Here is a 19,593-nt window from a genome sequence, read left to right on the forward strand (position 1 = left end):
TGCAGAAAAGTACATCCACTATATAGGAAAGCTTGACTCAGCCCTTGAGATAAAAATATGTTCTCCTTTATATGGGAGTCAGCTGAGGTGGTTCAGGCAATGCATAGGATGTCTCCCCAAAACCTTCGTTTGGAGGTCGTCTGGACATATCCCACTGGGAGCACACTCCAATGTGAACCCAGCACTTAGTGGAAAATAACAACAGATCCTCAGGACAATGTCACCCAACGGATGTCTGCTTTCCTACCTGGATTTGGTGTCTTAGTTTTCCTCTTGTAATATAGAAAACAGAACTAATTACTCAGTAGACGAATCACTGGCTATATTTGACAAGTAGATATTTCAAATTGGTTGTAGGATAGTAGGATTGTAGGTTTAATGGGGGTTTATCAGGAATCTGTTCGATTGTTTGAACTGTTTTAAGAGTTCAAAGAAATTCAGATTTACCCTGAAGCAGATGACAGACCAAAGTAGCAGTCATCAACAGAGCTACTGCTGACAAAATTGGCATTTGCTTTTGCTTTTCAGTAGAAAGTACTCCTGTATTTTCAATAAACCACCTTTAAATTTGATTAAGACACTTTCGTTCAAACAGATCAATGTTCATTCAACCAATATATTTGAAAGGAGAGGTGAACAACTAAGACCTTGACAGTGGAGGATGGCATTTTGAGCATTTGGACTGATGTCGACGTCATAGAAACTGCACCCTTCCTTCAGTCTACAGGTGAGGCATCGCCTTGAAGAGGAACCATCAGTCGACAAACTGCAGGAGAAAATTTGGACAAAAAAGTCACCCAAAACCATTTCTGAACACGGTGAAACTAACTTAGAGAGCAATGAAAGGGCTTTACCTGTATAAATGCCTTTGCTGTGGAGCTTCCTCTGAACTCAGGAAGTATCTGTGAAGAAGAAAAGTAGCATCAGTTTGGAAAAGAAGCATTCAAATAGGTACAGAAAAAATGACACCGGGAGCACAGCTGGATACTTGCATGATATTTTTGAGCTCGTCATAAGTTACGATTCTGACCACGTCCCAGTTTCCATATGTTAAATGGCGAACTTCAACTGGCTCGCTTCTTGACTGGAACAGAAAAGAAGAACTTTTGGGAAGATGTTCTTTATTGATAAACACAAACTCTTCTAAGGGGACGGATAAAGAAACAACAGATTAAAATAATACATGCATGGCCAAAACTAAATACACACGCACACACAACCCTTCACTAATATTTAGTTGGAAGTTCGGTTGAAGGTTCTTGCAAGATGGGTGAGTTTGCTTAAAATTGGTGGCCAAGCTTTAAGGCAAAGCTAATACCTTTTACAACAGGTGGTAGGTCATGTCTTCAGGACAGTCAGAGGCTAAAGGGCAGATTATACTTCTGCAACTGCACACATCAATGTCGCTTGGGTCTGGTCGCGAACCAGTTTTGCTGGTATGCTTCTGGACCGTCGGTCTGGAATTCCTAGGGACGCACAGCAGTTTTCCTCCAAAGTGCAAGGGCCTATTCGAGAACTCACGAGAACTTCAGCAGATGGTCACAAGAACTTCATTTTGGCAGACACCTTGGCAACTTTATATAATTTGTTTGAGGCATCGTACAAGTGGTTGTACTTCCGAACCTCCTCGATTAACCTTTTGTCGTAGTTATCCATTGTAGTTGTTCCTTGGTTTTTTCTAAATGGCGCGCCCCGGCATCGGATCGAGAAGGACGACCACAAAGACAGCCGGAATGGCATACCAAGGACCAATCACAGCTGCTTTTTGTCTGTGCACTTCCGCTTGAGATCTGCACGGGATTGCGACCGTCCGACGCATAGTCAGGATTTTTTTGAGGTGCGCAACAACAGTTGCAGAACCTCTGCGTGGGGGGTGTGGTCGAGCAGAGATACAGATTTGTTAGTGTGCAGAGGCTATGCCTCAGAAGCATAAAGTGGCCTTTAAAGTGCAACTAAACCCAATATAAAAGCATTACACTGACCTCAGACATAATTTGATAGAACAAGTTATACAATGCTAACCTACATTTTTGTAGGTTAGCATTGTAGTACTTTCCGTAACTCGACTCGCTAGATTGGCATGTCTATATAATAGACATTTACAGAACTTTACCGTAATTTTATCCAAAATTCCTTCATTAGTGCGAGTCAAATACATAGTTTTATATCAAATATGGCAAAATTTCAAACGTTTATATAAAAATGCCCGGTAACATAAATATAGCACCCTCAAGGACCTAATAATACAATTTGAGTTACCAAAACTTTTCTCCACATGGTCAAATTACCAACTATCTGTCTTGTTTAACCAAATTATTCTTGTCTGTTTAATGTGAGGTTTTTCTCCATTTTTGATTTTTACAGCAGGTTTATCTGTCTTAGTTCTACCTTATGAGTGACGGCAAGGTCAAATTACACCTAGCAGCAGAATACAGGTTGGAAACATGAACATGTTGCCTTGAAAGTATTTGATTTAAATTACAGAAGAGGCAGCTGCTTTTTGTTTGAAAAAGCAGCTGCAGTGGACCGACTAGGATTAAAATCAAAGCTCGCAATGATAAGATCACCCTGAAAATAAATCCTTTCTCCTGCTTCGAGACTTATGATGTGGATATTTCCGACTGTTGGAGGACAGGAATGGAATGGAAAGAGCAAGGAGAAAAAAGAAGGTATATTATTAGTCACCTTTCTAGAGAACATGGTGATGTGGTGGACATCTGTGTGACCTCCATGTTTGACAGGAAGAGTGAGGAAAATCTTGCTCAGGTCCTCAGAGAACAGCGGCTCCTGACTCTGTGGGGAGAAATGGGGAAATCGACACACTTGCAGAGTGAATGCTGCCTACAAATATGTGGATACTATGGATGCTACAGTCTTTGATTTAATTTCTATAATATTTTTTTGTGATTTTTTATATAATTCCCTAAAATGTTTTAATTAAGTTATCGATGCTGTTTAGTTTGAGAAGAAAAGCTTTAGATTTTTGCTTCATTTGGGCAAATTCTGCAATTGTTTTGAATTTTCAAGGTTAAAAAGAATCTTTTAGATCTGAGAGGATCTTTTATTCAGATAGAATAAATGAATACTGATTCGCATCTCTCTGTCTACACATCAAATAGCTTTAACTAAAAAACTACTTTAGAATTTAAATGTCTTTATTTACCTGCCTGGTAAGCCATGTCTCTGAGGTCTCTTCGTGTCTCTGAAGGGAAGAAAGAAACTTTAATCCTCAAGATTAAAGTTTTAACATGTGTGCAAGGTTTGAATAAAGATAAGTTCAAACAAAAGTTTGTACTTTTCAGGCAAGAGAAAAAAATAAACACATAGATACAGAATATGATATAAAATCAAAGGAAAAAAGAAAATATATCAAAAATAAATTTTAAAAAAGTCTCATAAAAGGTCAGAATGATATTTTTTTAAACTACTTTTTAAAATTATTTATAAAAGGGGCATAAATTAGCTGAAAAGATTTTAATATTTCAAAAAAGGTGAAAAATAAGGTTACAATTTACCCATTTTTATGGAGTAATGAGTAAAGAGTTAACATTTTATTTTTGAATACCCTTCTCTTTTATCTGCTTTAAATGGATTTTAGACAATAACAAAAAGCATTTAGACCTTCAAACTCAACTAAACAACACAACACTTTGATAGAACCAGAAGAAAAATGCTTCACAAAAGCCAGATATTGTTTAATAAACTTTAAAAGTTGAGGAGTTTTCCTTATTTTTTCCACCTTTGGAGACGTTCAGAAAACATTTAGCGCAATAAATACTCCAAGCATAATAAAACCACTGGAGAGGCTTTCTGCTCTTGTTCAGCTATTCATTCTTTATCCAAATTTCCCCAAAGCCATCAAAGAAAATACATCTTATTTTGTTTTTTATGATTTTTAAAACACAATGATCTAAAATTTAAATGCAAAGAATTGCCCCCAATAACAAATGCATGAAAGGAAACCTACCTGGTGACAGACTCCAGTCGTGGCCTCACACACCGTCAGAAGTGAGGCATTCTGAGGACGGTTGACCCACAGCACGGCGAGGCGCGTGTGATCAATCCACTTCACCATGGTTATGTAGAAATCTCTGCAGATTGTGGAAAGGAAAAAACAGAATAAGAGGACTGGATGGTGTCACGCTCCCATGCGATGTGGATGCTTTTGCTATGTGTCGCCACCTGAGTCTGATCTGATCTGGAGGATGCAGCTCCTGAGTGTTCGTAATGCCAAACAGGTTGACCACAAACAGCTTGACAGTCGGGTTCCTCTGGCCTGCCTTAAGTAATAAACATAAACACACAGATGAGCCATAGGAGGGAAAACAGGAAGCCTGCGGAACATTGAGCTCCAACAGAGCAAGAAAAGAAAAAAAGTCTGGAGTAGTCCCTGATATTTCCCTATTGGTAGATTTCATGTGACTAATGTGGTATTTTGGCCATCTCAAGACGGAGGTTGTTGAGGGTTAATTTCTTCTAAAAGAATACACTCACCGGCCACTTTATTAGGTACACCTGTCCAACTGCTCGTTAACACTTAATTTCTAAGCAGCCAATCACATGGCAGCAACTCAGTGCATTTAGGTATGTAGACATGGTCAAGACAATCTCCTGCAGTTCAAACCGAGCGTCAGTATGGGGAAGAAAGGTGATTTGAGTGACTTTGAACGTGGCATGATTGTTGGTGCCAGAAGGGCTGGTCTGAGTATTTCAGAAACTGCTGATCTACTGGGATTTTCACGCACAACCATCTCTAGTGTTTACAGAGAATGGTCCGACAAAGAAAGAACATCCAGTGAGCGGCAGTTCTGTGGGCGGAAATGCCTTGTTGATGCCAGAGGTCAGAGGAGAATGGCCAGACTGGTTCGAGCTGATAGAAGGGCAACAGTGACTCAAATAACCACCCGTTACAACCAAGGTGGGCAGAAGAGCATCTCTGAACGCACAGTATGTGAAACTTTGAGGCAGATGGGCTACAGCAGCAGAAGACCACACCGGGTGCCACTTCTTTCAGCTAAGAACAGGAAACTGAGGCTACAATTTGCACAAGCTCATCGAAATTGGACAATAGAAGATTGGAAAAACGTTGCCTGGTCTGATGAGTCTCAATTTCTGCTGCGACATTCGGATGGTAGGGTCAGAATTTGGCGTGTACAACATGAAAGCATGGATCCATCCTGCCTTGTATCAACGGTTCAGGCTGGTGGTGGTGGTGTCATGGTGTGGGGAATATTTTCTTGGCATTCTTTGAGCCCCTTGGTACCAATTGAGCATCGTTGCAACGCCACAGCCTACCTGAGTATTGTTGCTGACCATGTCCATCCCTTTATGACCACAATGTACCCAACTTCTGATGGCTACTTTCAGCAGGATAATGCGCCATGTCATAAAGCTGGAATCATCTCAGACTGGTTTCTTGAACATGACAATGAGTTCACTGTACTAAAATGGCCTCCACAGTCACCAGATCTCAATCCAATAGAGCATCTTTGGGATGTGGTGGAATGGGAGAATCGCATCATGGATGTGCAGCCGACAAATCTGCGGCAACTGTGTGATGCCATCATGTCAATATGGACCAAACTCCCTGAGGAATGCTTCCAGCACCTTGTTGAATCTATGCCACGAAGAATAGAGGCAGTTCTGAAGGCAAAAGGGGTCCAACCCTTTACTAGCATGGGGTACCTGATAAAGTGGCCGGTGAGTGTAATTTCTGTTTTAAGTTAGTCTTCTTTGGGTATCTTTAACATCTTGCAGCCAATTCCACATTGGGGACTCTCAGTGGGTAACCTGTATTCACATGGCAGGCTGCTAATCAATCAGGCTGGACATTCCAGCACTTAAGCTGCTAATTAGTTGTGAGAACCATTCGTGTTTATGTTAGATGTAGGAAGAAACTGTGAGTTCCTGTTATTTGAGAACTTAGTGTTTGGAGCCGGATCCAGATTTGCGGCCAATATGGTACGGTTGACGTGGAAAATAAGACAACATCTGCAATTTTTACATGCCTCTCCACTTGCATCTAATATTCAATCCAACTCAAATTTACACAGCTGTGTTCTACTTTTAAAAAGCCTCTTCTCATTCAAGATTGACAGCAATTTAAGAGTTTTTCCACAATCTGTTGATTGTGGTGTTATTTTTGGCCTAAATCACAAGATGTCGCTCAGTGTTTATATTTGTCAGCCTGCAGAGATGTGGAGTCTATTGGAGTCTGTAAATGTATGTAGGTACCCATCTAACTTGTTTATTTGTTGGTTCCTTTTACATTTTGGTTTATGGAAAATGCTTACATACTTACAGTAGTAATTATTATTAAACTACCATATTTTATGGGGTCTTTATAAGGTGCCCACGCTTTTTAGGGTACAATAAGTCATTAGAATGGGCTCCAACAGTCTGTTTCAGTGGAAACAAGATGGTGACAAGGTTCTGGACCCATCTGCTGACAAAAATTGTCAATGACGCGAAATTTACAGTTAAACCCAAAGTTACTCATAGTCCTGGTTGGTAGGGATCACTAAAACAGTCAGATACATCTTATCCAAACATCTTAACATTTTCCAATGATATCACAGAAATAAATTTTTAAAGACTAAGTTTTTTCATCAGCCTTATTGGTAGCTACCTCCAAAAATTGGTGTCAAGATTCCAACTAATCTCCAAATCACTAATATAATTTTATGTCAAGATGTGAGAAAAACTTCCCCTAAAACTTGACCTGATAAACTGTGGTATAAATCTAGCCTTTACCTCAGTTTTACAAAAGTTAAATTTTGCATAGCATACATTATAGCTTAGCTTAGTTAAGCTTTGGTTTACTTAGATCAATTTAGTTCTGGTTCTTTTCATTTACCTGACATTTATTTTTGCTTAATCTACCATGATTTATTTAAGTTGAACCTCAAATTGCTTATTTGAAGTTCTTCTATGAGCTTAATGCAAGCTTATTTTCCTTAGCTAAATTTGTTTCATTTAAGTACACATTAGCTGATTTTACTTACTAAGTTTATTGTTTAGTATTTAGGTAATAATGGCCAACTGTGGTATTACATCGAATGAAAGGCTTTTAATTACCTTTATGAAGTCTTAAGAGTTTTATTTTAAAAGACTTTAAAATATGACATGAAAGTCTTCTTGTGTCCTGTTTGTTAAAAGCAGAAAGGCTACTCTCTTTAGTTTATTTTTGCGCTATGATTTTATTTTATTTTTATCTTTTCTTTTTACAATTTCTTGTTTATTGACGTGCCTTATTGATCTTTTTTCTGCCTCCATGAGTTTGAGGGTCTAAATCCCCATCCTTTAACCTGGTGAGCCAAGACACAACTTTTTTTAATTATAATTTAATCTATTTCTATATAAATAAAAATCTGAGTCTATGAAGGTAAGTGGGTAGGTTAATCTTTTGTTTGTTTTACTCTTAAAAAAATCTCCAAGCATCTTCAGCATCTTCTAAAAACCCCACAAAATATTATTTTAAGGTAAAAATCAAATGCAACATTTAATGAAATGGATATTAATGTCATTACAAATACATATTTTTTTTTCTTTTGCTTTATTTTTTTCCAGCCTTACCATTGGATAAGGATACTGTATTCCTCTGGGGTAAGTGCTGCCGGTGAACTGAGGCAGGGTCATGTTGGGCACCAGGGTGTCATCAATTCTCAGAAACGCTAGTCGCTCTCCATCAGGCGACCACCAGTGAGCCAAGTGTGAGTGCAAAATCTCCTCTGATAAGAAAAACAAAATCTCTTAAATTCCCCTCTCTTGTCTGTAATTGGCAGGTTAGTTATGAAAGCCGCCCCCCACTGGAGTCCCATGATTAGTCAAAAATACCACCAGAGTGATAATACTTTGAAGCATAAACAAATCTAAAAGCTGAATCTCTAAACATCCTTCAACTGCCAGTTAATTTTTTTTTCTTTTGATGCTATTGCCTGAGCAAAGCCTTCACAGCCACTTCAAGGATTGCCAACTCTTGTTGAATTTTCATCACTAATCTGTTTAGTTTGCCTCATCTGCTCTCCTGCATTCTGAATGCCAGAAACAAAGCTTTGGAAAAGCTGAGATTTAACAGTAAATTATATCTGCTGAAGACTGTGTCACTTTCAAGAGTGAGATATCTGAAAAAAGGAGAAATATCAAGATTTTGCGTCCATTTAGTTCACATTAATCCCCCATTAAAGCCATAGTTTTCTTATTTTTACCCAAAACATCTGGAAAAATGTCAGAAATAAACTTACCTTCATATAACCAGTCTGCTATCCCATTAAAGATGACTCCTTCCATCCCGGAGGAGGTGATTCTCAGAGAGCTGGTCTTCACATCTGATTGATAGTAGATGTTGTTCTCAAAGATGTAGACCTGGAGAGAAAAGAAGAACATTGAAGTTCTTATCATAATCTGATGTTTGTCCCCCTTGATTAGATTTTTCCAGCCCACTAACCCCGTGCAGTCCTTTTCCAATCCTATGTCATAGCTTTTTAACCACCCTAAACCTGAATACCCTAGTTTGAGAATTATAATTAGACTAGACTTTTGCTTTGTAGTAATTATATTTCAATATGGAAGTTAAGTCCCTCCTAATGTGTAACTATTTCTATTTATACACTGCAAAAACTGATCTATAAATAAGTACAATTTCGTTAAGGAAAGTGTATTTTCTGTAAGGATTTGTTTGTGGTTAGATGACCCAAATGCAGAGGCAGGGAGGCAGAGGTGAGTTTCTTGTGGATTTAATGAGGTGTTAACAAACAACTGAGGCAGAAATCCAAAAATCCAAAAATCAAACATGAAAAAAGGCAAACAAACCAGAAACCATGGAGACATCAGGGGAAAAACAATCACGACAAGGAAGACTCAGAGAGACGGAGTTGGAGGAAGTTAGACGAGGAACCAGCACTGAGAAACTGCCTAAGGAGTTTATTAATGGTAGACTGAACAAAGAGAGGACTAATGAGCAGATTGGGAGCAGGTGTAATGAGAGCAGACAGGAAAGGCGCTGGGGAAAAGGAGAACACAAGAGGGCAGTATTGGGCAACAAATAAAACCTTAAAACTGAAAATAACCAGAAAACACAACAAAATAAGATTTAAACCACTAAAACTAGAAAACATGGAACAAAGTAAAACTGAACACTCAAAAGGAAACATAAAAGAACCAGAACTTTGACAATTTTCCATTAATTTAAGTAGGTAAAGTAAGGTAAATAAGATTATCTTCTCGTGGAGTAAAATAAGGTGAAATTTGAAACATGATAATGGAGTTCTTTCTGCCTATTTTAAACATACATTTTCTTATTATTTTTGGCAAATTTTATTTACCTGATCAAATCAAGGTAAGATACTTGTTTTTTTAATACTAGATTTTATTTTTTGCACCTTTTCATTTTTCTCTACCACAGAAATATTATATTTCCAGGCAAACATTAATGTCATTGTCTTGATTTTATATAACCGTAAAACCTCCAGCCACTAGTTAGCAGCAAAGTGCCTAAGAGCCAATAATTATTATATTTTTTATGTTTTGTTTTTAAGATCTTAAAATTTAGCTGTGTTTTTTTCCAAAGCTTAAAAAAAAAAAAAAAAAAAAAAAAATTGCGATATATTCATTTTGATAATGCATGGGGATAAATTGTTTCGTGATAGAAATTGTGTCACTAAATTCTTGCCAATTCACATTGCTACTCTAAAGCATATGTAAAACAGCTCAAACATCATGGATTACAAGAGAAATTAATTTTGATCAGACCAAAGTCATTCACGGCAAGGGAACATGGACATCTAACTTTTTAATTCAGTTAATCCTAAATAGAAGCGATATTTAATCATGGAACCCTATAATAACAGCTAAATCAAAAACAAATCCATTGTTTTGGTTATAAAGAAGTAACAGCATTTGAAACTCCTTTATAACCTATTAGCATATCTTAAGAGAAGTCTTTCTTCATAACATCAGTAGAATTGCTTTTATTAAAACCTATAAGAACCTATAGAGGATGTTAAAAAGGGGGTGACCACAGCTGCTATCTAAAACATTAGTAAAATAATTATGGAAATCTGCAGCTGTTACAGAATAAATAACAAGAATTAAAAAGGATTTAAGGTCAGGATCACAAAGCAATGATTTAAAGCTATAAAACATTAACATTGAACTAAGCAGTTAAAACCTATAACACAAGGAAAGTTGCTTCAGATTAAGGGGGTAGATTGAGAGGTATTGATTATTATTGTTTTTTTTTTTTCCAAGTCAACACCAGAGGGAATATAAAAACACATCCGCAACAATTTTACACATTACTTTGGGCCCACATATTCATCTAGAATAAGGATTTTAAACTTTGGTTTATTATCTAACTGCAAAGATTGGTGGCTGCTCATTTTCAACAAGTTTTGAATGATTTTACTAATATTTTAAAGGGTATTTTCATTTAAAAATCTTGTTATAATAAAAAAGTGTTATTAAAAAGTGTTATAATGCTATTTCTACATCAAAACCATATGTGGAATTTAGCTTGAATAGAAAAAAAACACAATAGAAAATCTCTCTATGATGCATGTCTGAGAAATTCTCATTATTTTAGTTCTTTTATCTGAGCAGAAGCTCCTCCCTGACCTTTGATAAAACAAACACCCACTCCCTCCGATCCTTGAACGGTGATGTGAAACAGGGCACAATGATTTCTGTGAAAGGTTTAGACAAAGTGGCTCTTTTAACATCTAATCTTAACCTTTTTCTCTTTTTTTGTTTTTTTGCTTTTTAACGTATAAGTCATGAAATCCTAATGAAATATGTGGCACCCAGATGGGGAGAGGTGGATTTGCTTTAAAGGCAAGTGTTTTTCTTCAACTTGGACAAAAAAGCAGCTTTAATTCATTAAAAAAATATTGCCATGTGGAGCTAAAGGCATTATTTCATCATATATTTTCTTTTAGTGACTAAAAAGACTTAAAAAAGCAAAATGAAGGACTTTAAGAATATAACCTCCATCAAAGGACCCAATATTTTGCATGATATGATGAGTTTACATGCTTTATTTAAAAAGAATATTGTTTCTTTCTAATGTTAAGCTATCCACAATAGTGGGCAATAATTAACTGTTCATCAGGAGAGAAAAAAATTATTTTACTGGTGATCTTGTGATTATTTATTATTGGCAAAACCTTTAAATGGATCAATGGGATCAGTTAATTTTGCCATTTAAAATGGTTTTATGTTTCAGTTTAAGTGAATACTGTTAATATAATTGCTTAGGTTCCTTATTTGGAGTAATTATGAAGTCAGAATATTCAGCTGAAACTGCAGTAATTTTAGATTTTCTGATTTAATTGCGAAAAAGTATTGCTAAAACTTTCTTGGCTCAATAAGCAGCGTGAGTCGGATATAAGGTAGACATGAACATGAAAGCTCTCAGACAGGAGGATGTAAACAGACAATATTTTTGTTCTGGACACAGTTACATCACTGGAGGAGATCCCATCGGAGAGACAGAGGATTTGTACCAATAACTGAAGTAAGGAAAGAGGGGAAAAACAGAGACACGTCTCACCAGCTGCCTTCCCTGCCTTCCCCAGGCTGCATGTTGGAGTACAGAGTTCGGAACCTCTGGTGGGTTCAGCTCCCATACTTCCCTGACAAAACACAACAGCATCAAAAACCCACCATCTGTTAGTTCCTCAACACAACCAGGTTCAAGCTCAGACAGAAGTGCTCACGCAGCCTCACCTCGTGTCGATGTTGTACACAATATAAGACGCTGTGTATGAGTATCTGTACACCTGCAATAAGAAAAGAGACGACAAAATGTAAACACTGACAAGATATTGATGCTTTTTCATATCAGCCGCTCTGAGCAAACATAACAGCAGCGGCTAATAATGCTGGGACGTTCATGAAAGTAATAAAGTAGATGACATAAAGTAAATAAATACAGCATCATATCTTATATTTACATGGAGATGAGGCGTACTCGAGAGAAAGATGGATTATGTCAAATATTTCAGTAGATGATATCTGTATCAATTGGAAAATACCAATATTGCGATATTGATTTAAAATAAAGCCGGATTGATTTAAAATGCAAATATGGCAGTTAGAATATTTTTTTTTTCCAAATTAAAATTTTTTAAAACATTATTGTTAAACAAATTGTCTTTTTCAGATTACATTCTCTTTACTTAAAGGCACACTATGCAACATTTTTCAGTTAATTAATGTGTTCCATAACGTTTTGGATGACTAAATGAGTCATTTCAGGTTGAACAAAGGTATTCTCGGCCACCCCGGTGGTCTGTGGGGGAAATACTGCACTTGCAATTGCAGGAGCACCGACCCGCACCCACAGGCTCAGAAGTCTCGTGAGAGTCAGTCTTGCTTTACGGCGAGAACTGCTACACCCATCAGTTAAAAGCATTCTCGTTGCTAGCACAGTGGCAATCTTTGTACAGTAATGCTACGTTCACGCAGCAAAAGCACGTCTGCTGCTTCATTTTTGCTGCTTGTACCAGTTTGTTCTGACGCGGCTGAAGCAGCTTTGCTGCTCTGGCTGCGCGGTGCAAAAGTGTGTCTGAGGCGCATTGGGCGGAGCTTCACTAACCTTTCTCTGCCTTGCAGCTATATTTGCTGTGATCAGTGGGAATAAAGTAGTTTTAATATGTGTTTAAGTGAGAAAATACACCTGAAAACGTAATCAGTGCAGTCAGTTCATTCAGATTATTATCCTGCCTTCAATATTTTTTCTGTCGGAGCCGCTCAGACCCCCACATACCAGGGATGCGCCGACAGTATGGATCCCTTCATCAGCAGCGGTTCACCGCGGCAGCTTGTAGGTGTTTTTCATCTAAATAATACAAACTGCATATTCTGCCGGCAGATTTCTGCATTTTAAGTTAATTTAGGCGTCAATAAACTGTTTAAGAGGAGTGATCATCAGCGCTGTGTCTCTCTCCCTGCGTTAAACGCACCCGATGCGCTGCTTCAGCTGCTCAGACGTGCTGCGCCTGCTGCTCAAAACGCGCCGCTGGACCTTTTGCTGCGCCTTGACGCGCGTCAACCATTGACTTTGCATGTAAACTCGCTGCTTCTGTCGCCCCAGCTACGTCCAGTGTGAACGCAGCATTAGTCATTCGTTGCTAAGCTCAAAACAACCGCGCCTGGCTTGACGGAGAAACCAGGAGAACAGCTGTGCATATTTACGACAGTGCACTTTTACTTTCGCCCTCTGGGGGGAGCCTCGCTGGAAAATCAACACCGGTTGCATAGTGTACCTTTAACACTGATCAAAATGTTTTTGCCTGTGTCTATGCAGACAAATGAGAGATCGTCGTCGCTTGTACCCTATAGGAATGCAGAGCATTAAACTCAGTTTGAAAAAGACAAATTTGATATACTCAAATGAGACAAAATAAAATATAGTAAAGAAGAATTTAGAAAGAAAAAAGTAAATATTAAATATAAATTTTGAAAAAAATTGAAATTGAGAAAATGACTAAGTTACACTCACAACCTCTTTTTGATTAAGACGTTTTTCAAAATTTAATTTCTGGGTTACACTTTGTTTTTTTTTTACAAATTTCAATTTGGAAAAAACTCAACAACATTCACTCCATATACCTCTCCATAGTTTAAAAGTTGTCATTGAAATGCACATGGTACTGTCAGACATTAAGCAAGTCGCTACTGATACACATACACTTAAAGTTTTTATAATCAAAGTGAATGAAACACATTGTTAAAAACATATTAGTTAATATTCGTACACTAAATAAAGGTAATAAACACTCAATAAGTGTTCAATAACATTGCAAATGTAACGGTTGTTGTAGTATCCACATGTAGGGGGTTGAATTGGTAAAGGACTGCTTGGATCCTGCATATCTTAAAATTCTCTTTTAATATCTATCATATATGTGTCCATTTGGACAGACAAACTGCTTTAAATACGTTCAGATGTGTTTAAAGTGGCTAATATGGCTAAACCTGCAACACTGTGGTGGAAATAGTGTGTAAATCCAATAAGAATACATGTTGGTTAATAGTTATCCCAATTTCCAAGATTTGGCATGGCCTAGTTAAAGCCCCATTTAGCTTCTGCTGTTTGACCTGAAGCGGGCCGTTCATTCCTGAAAAAAAAAAAAAAATTTGCAATTGAAAGAAACCCAACTGAGGGCTACTAAAAGCTTTGTAAGAGGTGATTCTTTGTTGCTAAAGCAACACATGAAGCTGGAATCCAATTAATTAAAGCTAAATTTAAGGTGCACTCTTCCTTTTACAAAGGCTGACAAACCAAGAAATTATATTGACAGGGCAATCAGCAAAGAGCATAATGTAGCACACACATCCTTCACTTTATCAGCTGCTGCAGCGTTTCTGGAGAAGTGCTTGTGGTGTAAAAATTGATTGGAAAACCTTCGCTGTGGTGAGAAGGGAAAACCTCCTGCAGGTTGACTGATGGCACAACCAATACAGAAAAATCGTTATTTAAAAAATAAAATCATACAAAATTAATCTAGACCTGTTCGTTGCAGGTGGTACAATTTATTCACCCAGAGAACTCTGCTCAGAAGCGGCACAACAAATTCATCCATCCCTCTAAAATCCAAACTATCAAAGCAACCCTTTGCCAAGGCAGGAAATCACTTGTCAGGAAAAAAGCAGCCTGTGAATATGAATAGAGACATCACAATTGGGTGATATGTTTGTGCGTGTGTGCTGTGCATATGAGTGATGGTGCCGCAGGGTATTTCATAGGCACACAATGAAAATGCCGATCTGCCAGGATATAAAACAAAAGGTGACAAGAATAGCTGATAACATTCAGGATAAATCGCAATCAGAGCTAGTGTGATTATAATGGGCAAAATCTCTTAACACCAGCTGTTATTCACGGGTTCTTTATTCATGGTAATCAGCTTTCATTGGAAGCTCACCTGTTTGACATCATACGCAAAGAGAGCATACTTCAGATCTGGGGACAGCGAGTATTTTGCCACTTTGAAGGAGACCTAGAGGAAACAGGCAAGGAATAAAATGTTGTTTTAAATTTGACAGCAAACACAATTCTGAAAATATGTCACTACAGTTCTTATTAAATCATTCATGTGGACCAAGCCAAAATCCCAACTCAAATCTGATACATAATCTGGTGATAGAGGTAGAGATTAGCACTGTTGCAATGATTAAGAGATGGATATGCTAAGTGAGTAGGTAGAAATACGTTTTGGCAGACCAAACTAATGGAATAGACAATATTGGTACTGATTCAATATAGTTTTTTTTTTTTTTTTTTTTTGATAATTTACACCAATTTTTCATATTTTAAGAGATGCCCATTTACTGTTTACGGAGTGCCACGGAGAGGGGTACAGGATGCAAACGGGGAAAGACAGATGATGCAATGACGAAGGAAGAAGGGAATCTTCTGCACAATAACCATTAGCCCTGGTGTTTCCCAGGGTTGTGGTATCTCTCCATTCATGTTCTCTCTCAAAAATTGTTTTTTTTAAAGTCACCTAGTTACAATTTGTGAAGCTCCTGCTGTTGGGATCTGGAGGTTTGTCCACTTTCTCCACCAGAGGGCGCACGAGATCTCCTGGGGGCATGAGCTACTGCTACACCTGTCTTCAATCTGCTCATCAGGAGACTCCTACTTAAGGAGGCGGGGACTGACACTCCAGTGCCAGAGTGTTAGCCAGTAATGGTACAGCTAGACCTGAGCCAACCTGCCTGATCATTTCTCTGTGTTTTTGCGTGAACCGGCCTGATCCAGTTCTCTCTCTCTGCCTAGAGAACCTGACCTGTCTGAAAACCTGAAACCTGGAAGTGACTCAGTTCTGGGATCTGCCTGCCTGCATTCGGTTAGTCTCTGCCATAGCCCTCAGCCCTCTGCCTGCCGACAAACCTCTGGACCCTCAGGGTTATCCCCCTCTTGCTGATCTGTCCCGTCCCTGAGCAGGTATTAACTCAATCACCTGACAAACTACTGGATCCCTGGAAATCCTCTACCTCTCTGTTCTCCTTAGTGGTGTTCCTCCCGTGACCAGTCGGACCAACCCAGTTCCAGTGCACATTTGAAAACTCTGTCAATAAACCTTTGAACTTTTTCTCTGTCTCCTGAGTGTTCTCTGCATGTGGGTTAGACATCTCAATCCCATCATGACACCTGCAGACAACACCACTGTCTTTGGTCTGATCCAGGACAGTGAGTCTGCATAAATAGTTTAACCTACATTGTGTAATGTACACAGTGCATTTTTTTTTTAAAAAATACAGCAACTACTTAAAGAAATTGCTTCAATTAGCAAAAAGTAATTGAATTAATTTTGCACAATTTGAATTGAATTTTCAACTTTTACATGTAATAAATTAATTAGGATTCACATGATTTAATTACTTGTCACCAATTGCAGATATTCATTCATGTTCGAGCAGCATTTTTATTTTGTTTTAGTGTGGAAATGGGAATGGACCTCTGATGAAATTTCCCCTCAATTCCCTCAACAACACTTTTGCTACATTCCCACAGCAGCAGAACCTTTGACCCAAATCCGATTTTTTTTTGCTGATACACAACCTGCATTTGATCATCTCATGGCAGTCTGAACATAACAGATCAGATTTTTTCCAATGCGACCCAGGCCACTTGTAGCCTCCTGAGACCATCCTGATATCGCGGGCTTTCAAGGTTTCACTCGCAGATCAGTCTGGCTACTTTCCGTTAAAGAAAATTTGGAGCCGTTCACCAAACGAACGTCCAATCAGCGTTGGCTTTGAGGCGGGTTGAGGTGTGACGCAACGAGAAGCGCGACAGTTCAGTCTAAAGAACATGGCGGCTTCAGCCGATGAAACTAGCGTTAGCGTGGCTATCGAGCAAGTTTTATCGGAATTACAGAGTATTTCTTCACTGAAAGAAGAGCAAAACACTGCTCTGGAGGCCTTTCTCAGAGGAAAAGATGTTTTTGCTATTCTCCCGACTGGTTTCGGCAAGAGTTTGATCTATCAATTGGCTTGTGCGTGGCTTGTGGTTGTGTTTTCGTCGTCGCTCTGTTAGTACGTCATATGCTTTGTTGATCTTATTGGTTTATTTGGCCCGTCTATCACCAACATAGGCCAATTAGCTAACCAGTAATTTCGCCCCTTCCCAAAATTACTTAAACGGAAGGTTTCCAGATGGATATGCAGAGCAAATCCAGCAAATCCATCTGGCGGAGTCAGGTTAGGCCACTTGGCTATGTGGTCCTGAATCCGATGCGAATCTGATCTTTCCAAATGCGACCTGTGTCTGAACGGCCAGGTCACATTCATCCAACCTGAACGCCATTAATACCTGACATAGGTCACTTTTCTGCATCTTGCTACAAAGAAGCGAAAAGAAAACCAACAACCATGGCAGATGATGATATGGAGAGCCGTGTTTATGTTTAACCATCTTGAAAAGATTACGTTTTTAAGGTTGGGAAAGATCGCTAGATGTTCTCCGGCACTATCCATGTTTACATCTGTAACTGTGACATCATTGCGTCCTCTACTGCACAGGAGGAGTATATATATGGTAGACAGATCAATGACTGGAGTAATCAGCTAATAGGGAGCAGGTGTGGACAGAAGCAGCTAAGAGGAAAGGAGAGGTGCAAGAAATAGTAAGCAGGGCTCAACTAAAACTTCAAATTTCAATGGCTCATAAAAACACTGAGGCAGAGATGCAGTGTGGTAACCAGATTGATATTTGTAATTCAATGTCATGTTCTCAAAAAAGAGGAACATTCAGTACTATTTTGCTCAGTGTTTGAATTGTGTGAACAACTGAAGCTCTTTCCTTATTTGTGCATATAATAATGTAAAAAAAATCTAACTCCCAAATCCAGCAGTATTTACCTCCAGTCGTCATCAAAGCAGATTTTACAGCTTTTCTGCTATTCTAGGTAAAACATGGTGTGCATGAGATGATGATGAAAACGGGACCGATCCGTTTCAGCAGACAAGGATTATAATAACAAAATAGGATTAACAAGATGGCAGCAGAAAACTGCTAAATATAACCTTTGTTTCCTTGAACTGAAAATTTAGGATGTTAATGTTTGTTTCTTGAGGTAATGTTGACGAAAAGCCCGCCAACCAGGATTGAGATTTTAATGCTTTTCCTGCAGGTGAGCTTGGACCAGAAGTTTTATTTCATTGCTATATTTATTCAATATTCAGTCCTTTAAACTCTCCAAACCTTCACGAAATCAAATTAAAGCAATTAAAAACATAACTTTGTTGACCCTTGATGTCTATCTACTCTAACAAACAGATGCATTTTTCAGCTTAATAAACAAAGGACAATAAAAGCAGGAGCAATGACTCACAAACGTGGAGTTCGCCAAAATGATCTCCGTCTCATTCAGGACAAAGTTGAACTTGACGACATGTCCGTCTCCATTTCTGTACACCACCTCTGAATCTGAGAACCAAGAGAAGAAAAGATGCAGAACAAATTACAGAACCCATGAAAAGTTCACCAACATGATTTCCTACTGTGTTGAACTGGTTTTGGATCTCTTACTCTCTGACTAATCACCCTTTAATATTCTTTTGGAGAAGATTGAGCAGAATGTACATGTAAAATATGCTGATATTTTGAAGGTTCTTTGTGTGCAGAATGATGAGGCCCTCAATATATCAACATAATGAGTTCATGTTCCTTGTCTTTATAGGCTCCTGTAGATTCCCTCCTATTATGGTGTGGACCTGTTTCTCTGCACTCATGTCAACTCTTGTTTTAAGGAGAAGCCGACCTGAGAAAGTTAACTTCCAGTGATTGGCTTTTATATATATATATATATATATATATATATATATATATATATATATATATATATATATATATATATATATATATATATATATATATATATATATATATATATATATATATATATATGATAAGTTTTTCAAACAATAACATCTCTTAAAGGTGAAAAGACATGATATGCCTTTACAAAAAGACCAAGTATACTTTGATCATGATCAAATAAGGTTATTTTGTTATTTTTTTTGTTTTTTCCTGACTAAATAGAATTCCAGCTGCTTAACAGAGCCTGACGATCCGGCAATATCTCGCAATAAACCAACAGGTCTGCATTATTAAACATAAAATAAAATGATAAAAAGCCAGAAGTTGGATTGAGCAGGTAGAAATGTACGACATAATAGCCTCCACTGTTTAGGAGGGCAGCCCACTGGCAAGGAGAGGGTAGATAATATTTCATTGACATTTTTACAGCCAAACAAATAGTCTCTACTGATACATTGGAGGTTAGAGCTCTATTGTAACATAATGCTAGAGCCAAGCTTATATAAGCTCTTGAAGTAAAATAATCTTTCTCTCTACTGTGTGCAATGTACCATAAAAAGAAAAGCCTGGCTGGTAAATGTGTTTATTAATCTGCTTTTAATAGATTAAAAAAGCTCAACTTTAATACTGAATTTGGTCATTAATAGAACTGAATAATGCTTTTAAGAAAGGAAAGAATTTGGAGAATGATGGGACAAAGTAGGAAAAATTCTGCTTGGTTTAAGATAAACCCATACAAGTTTAATTTTTAGTAAATCCTC

The 19,593-nt window shown here is 37.9% G+C and overlaps 1 protein-coding gene across 1 annotated transcript in view; it reads right to left on the bottom strand.

Annotated features, from left to right (window-relative positions):
* LOC119781566 (inactive dipeptidyl peptidase 10-like) overlaps positions 1 to 19,593 on the bottom strand; it is a 107,017-nt gene that overhangs the window by 17,961 nt on the left and 69,463 nt on the right. Inside the window, exons 4-16 of the mRNA XM_038282066.1 lie at positions 18,345 to 18,439; positions 14,928 to 15,002; positions 11,725 to 11,777; positions 11,549 to 11,630; positions 8,244 to 8,364; positions 7,576 to 7,730; positions 4,183 to 4,280; positions 3,968 to 4,091; positions 3,164 to 3,202; positions 2,686 to 2,793; positions 993 to 1,084; positions 855 to 902; positions 648 to 766 (exon numbers count right to left, since the gene is read on the bottom strand). Coding sequence (XP_038137994.1) covers positions 648 to 766; positions 855 to 902; positions 993 to 1,084; positions 2,686 to 2,793; positions 3,164 to 3,202; positions 3,968 to 4,091; positions 4,183 to 4,280; positions 7,576 to 7,730; positions 8,244 to 8,364; positions 11,549 to 11,630; positions 11,725 to 11,777; positions 14,928 to 15,002; positions 18,345 to 18,439 — 1,209 coding nt within the window. The remainder of the gene's footprint in view (positions 1 to 647; positions 767 to 854; positions 903 to 992; positions 1,085 to 2,685; positions 2,794 to 3,163; positions 3,203 to 3,967; positions 4,092 to 4,182; positions 4,281 to 7,575; positions 7,731 to 8,243; positions 8,365 to 11,548; positions 11,631 to 11,724; positions 11,778 to 14,927; positions 15,003 to 18,344; positions 18,440 to 19,593) is intronic.

Source organism: Cyprinodon tularosa, unplaced genomic scaffold (genome assembly GCF_016077235.1).
Source record: "Cyprinodon tularosa strain WSP-4 unplaced genomic scaffold, ASM1607723v1 ctg18, whole genome shotgun sequence".
Lineage (NCBI taxonomy): Eukaryota > Metazoa > Chordata > Actinopteri > Cyprinodontiformes > Cyprinodontidae > Cyprinodon > Cyprinodon tularosa.